At 44.5% G+C, this 2,626-nt stretch overlaps 1 protein-coding gene across 1 annotated transcript in view; it reads left to right on the forward strand.

Annotated features, from left to right (window-relative positions):
* Window positions 1-2,626, forward strand: part of PRKCH (protein kinase C eta) — a 174,036-nt gene that overhangs the window by 84,551 nt on the left and 86,859 nt on the right. The window contains 1 exon segment of the mRNA XM_006023070.3: window positions 870-958. Coding sequence (XP_006023132.1) covers window positions 870-958 — 89 coding nt within the window.

The raw sequence follows: 2,626 nt of genomic DNA on the forward strand, positions 1-2,626 counted from the left end.
TCTTCCATCATGGAAATGCAGTCTCTAGGCCTCTACCATGCTATACTACTAGGATGGCTTCCCCCTTTTCCTCTCTGCCCCCTCCCTCCCCCACCACACACACATTTCACCTGTGTTGTTAAACCAGTTGGAGGTGGAGAAATGACTCTGAAGGGAAGCTTTGTGGTACGCCCCAGTATTTCTGCCTAATGCAAAGTAACTGGTTTGCCTGAATGGGAGTACAGATTTATATGAGGGTGGGGGTTTGCATGTAATGAATACTCATCAGTTAGTCCTGACCTCTTCCGTTCCCTTCTGCCTTGGCACTACGGTGCTGTGTAACATGCCTGAGTGGCTTCCTTCATGACTGCTCTCCGAATAAGCTTCATCGAGCAGCCTGGCTTGTCTGAGGCATAGGAGGACATCAGTGTCTTTCTATTAAATTGCATGTGAACGGGGATGTTTTCCCATCCAACTTCATCTAAAATAAAGATTTTGCTTATCCATAAGCTCTGGTGAGTGCCAGCCTGTTTAAGCCACGAGTGGACTTGAATGGAGATCTGTAATACTGTACGTTCACTCGTGGGATACGCTTGCAAACATCACTTCCTAGTGCTACTTTCCTGGACAGTGGCCACTAACTTAGTAATTTTTAAGGGCACTGGCATTTCTCTCTGTAGTTCTGATATTTATATAGGCCAGCGCTTTAAAGACTACCCAGAAAACTTGGTGCCCAAATTCTTAGGGTGATTATCCCTTTAAAAATCACCAGTCCAGACTTCCTTTTTTGTGTATGTTGTTCCATTGCTTGCTAATGATTTACACTTCCAGCATATTGCCTGATAAATGGAGTCATTGGTCATGTCCAGCATGCTGCTTCTCTTTCCTAGTATGCACCTGTGTTGTACACAAGCGTTGCCACCATCTAATTGTTACAGCTTGCACGTGCCAGAGTAATACTAGCAAGTCAGACAACAAGGTAAAGTTATTTGGACCATAATATTTCTTGAATCAAGGGTGGATGGGGGATAGTGGTTACAGTATAACAGATTTTACTGTGCTTAGGTTTATTACTGTCCATACATTTTAGGGCTAGAAGGAACTATTGGACCATTTAGTACTCTGCTGTGATCTTCTGCACCACGTAGATCATGACCTTTCATTCAGTCCCTCCTCTATTAAGCCCAGCACTTTGTGTTGCACTAAATGGAAATCCAGGCCTCACTTCAGACTTGTGCCAAAGGCTGCTCCCACTTGACCTAGATGTGAACAAGCATCTGGTTGTTTGGGCTAGGGAGTGCCTGGGTGCAATGCTAGTTGAATCCTTCCCCTGCGTGGTGCTGGCTGCAGACACTGATATGCCTTAACCCAGGGGTGGGCAAAATGCGGCCCGGGGGCCGGATGTAGCTCACCAGGCCATTCTGTCCGGCCTGCAGGACTCCTAGAAAATTTAGCAAATTAATATTTATCTGCCCTGGGCTGCCGGTCATGCAGCCCTCAATGGCTTGCCAAAACTGAGTAAGCCACCCTCTGCCCGAAATAATTGCCCGCCCCTGCCTTAACCACATTGAGCCATTGTGGCTCCAGGCTTGGGTGGGCCTGTGACACTTGGAAGGCATATCTTCATAAGGCATCTTTCTTGAGTATGCACCTCTTCCCATGGTGGTTGGTGCTAGTATTTACACACCTTCACTGTTACAATTGGCACCTGATTTCCAATTCAGATTTCTCCAAGTTGCCATTTTAAGAGACTCACTGTCATCATTGTGTTGAACTGATACACGTCTATATTGTCCCCTGTTTGGTAAGGAGTCATTTTAAAAGCCTAGACCATCAGTAATATCCAGCTACGGATTTCCCTTCCATCTTTCTCCATCTGTTCCTTTAGCGCTCATTTTTCTCCCCTAGGAAACCACGTGTAACTCTAACCAAGTCATCCATTAAACTTCTGTTTCCTTATTGCTTCCTTTGTCTTTATTTTTTCAGTTCGCTTGGTACCGCATTGGGTGAGGATGTTACCATTTTGTACATTGTGTGGCCCATTCCTAAAACTGGATGATATACTTGATTTTGGCCAAAAAAATATATCAGTTGAGAACCAAAATCTATGAGGAATATTACCAGTGGTAAAGTAAAGCTTCACCCTAAATCTGGTATCTCAGCCAGTTTTCTCCCTTCCAATACATGAAAACAGGGGCTGTCACTTAATTTTTTTTTACTGGTATGGTTGATAAGTCTATTAAAATGACTCATGGCCAAACAGGGGGCAAAATTAGCCAGCACCTTTAACACCACAACAGTAGTGAATCTCTCCAGAGAGCAGTTAAGGGGCAGTAAAAGAGCTAAGCGTCTTCAGAAGGAGGCAAAGTTCAAGAAGCACGACTGACCCCGAAACCCATTGTATCTATTGTTACTAAAACTGGATTCACCTCTCAATAAATTAGAGTGGGCTGTAAACTAGGGCGGTGTTCCTCAGCCTACCCAGCATGTTCCAAAATGGGCTGATTTTTGCATTTGTGATCAAAATAATTCACAATGTAAAAGATGATAATAACTGCTTATATTTGGCGGGGAGGCGGAGGGAGACGGAAGCAGGGGACAGAGCGAAACCTGAAAAATTAATGATGGAAAGCAGAGGTAGGGGAAG

This window comes from Alligator sinensis, unplaced genomic scaffold (assembly GCF_000455745.1).
Source record: "Alligator sinensis unplaced genomic scaffold, ASM45574v1 scaffold50_1, whole genome shotgun sequence".
Taxonomy (NCBI): Eukaryota; Metazoa; Chordata; order Crocodylia; family Alligatoridae; genus Alligator; species Alligator sinensis.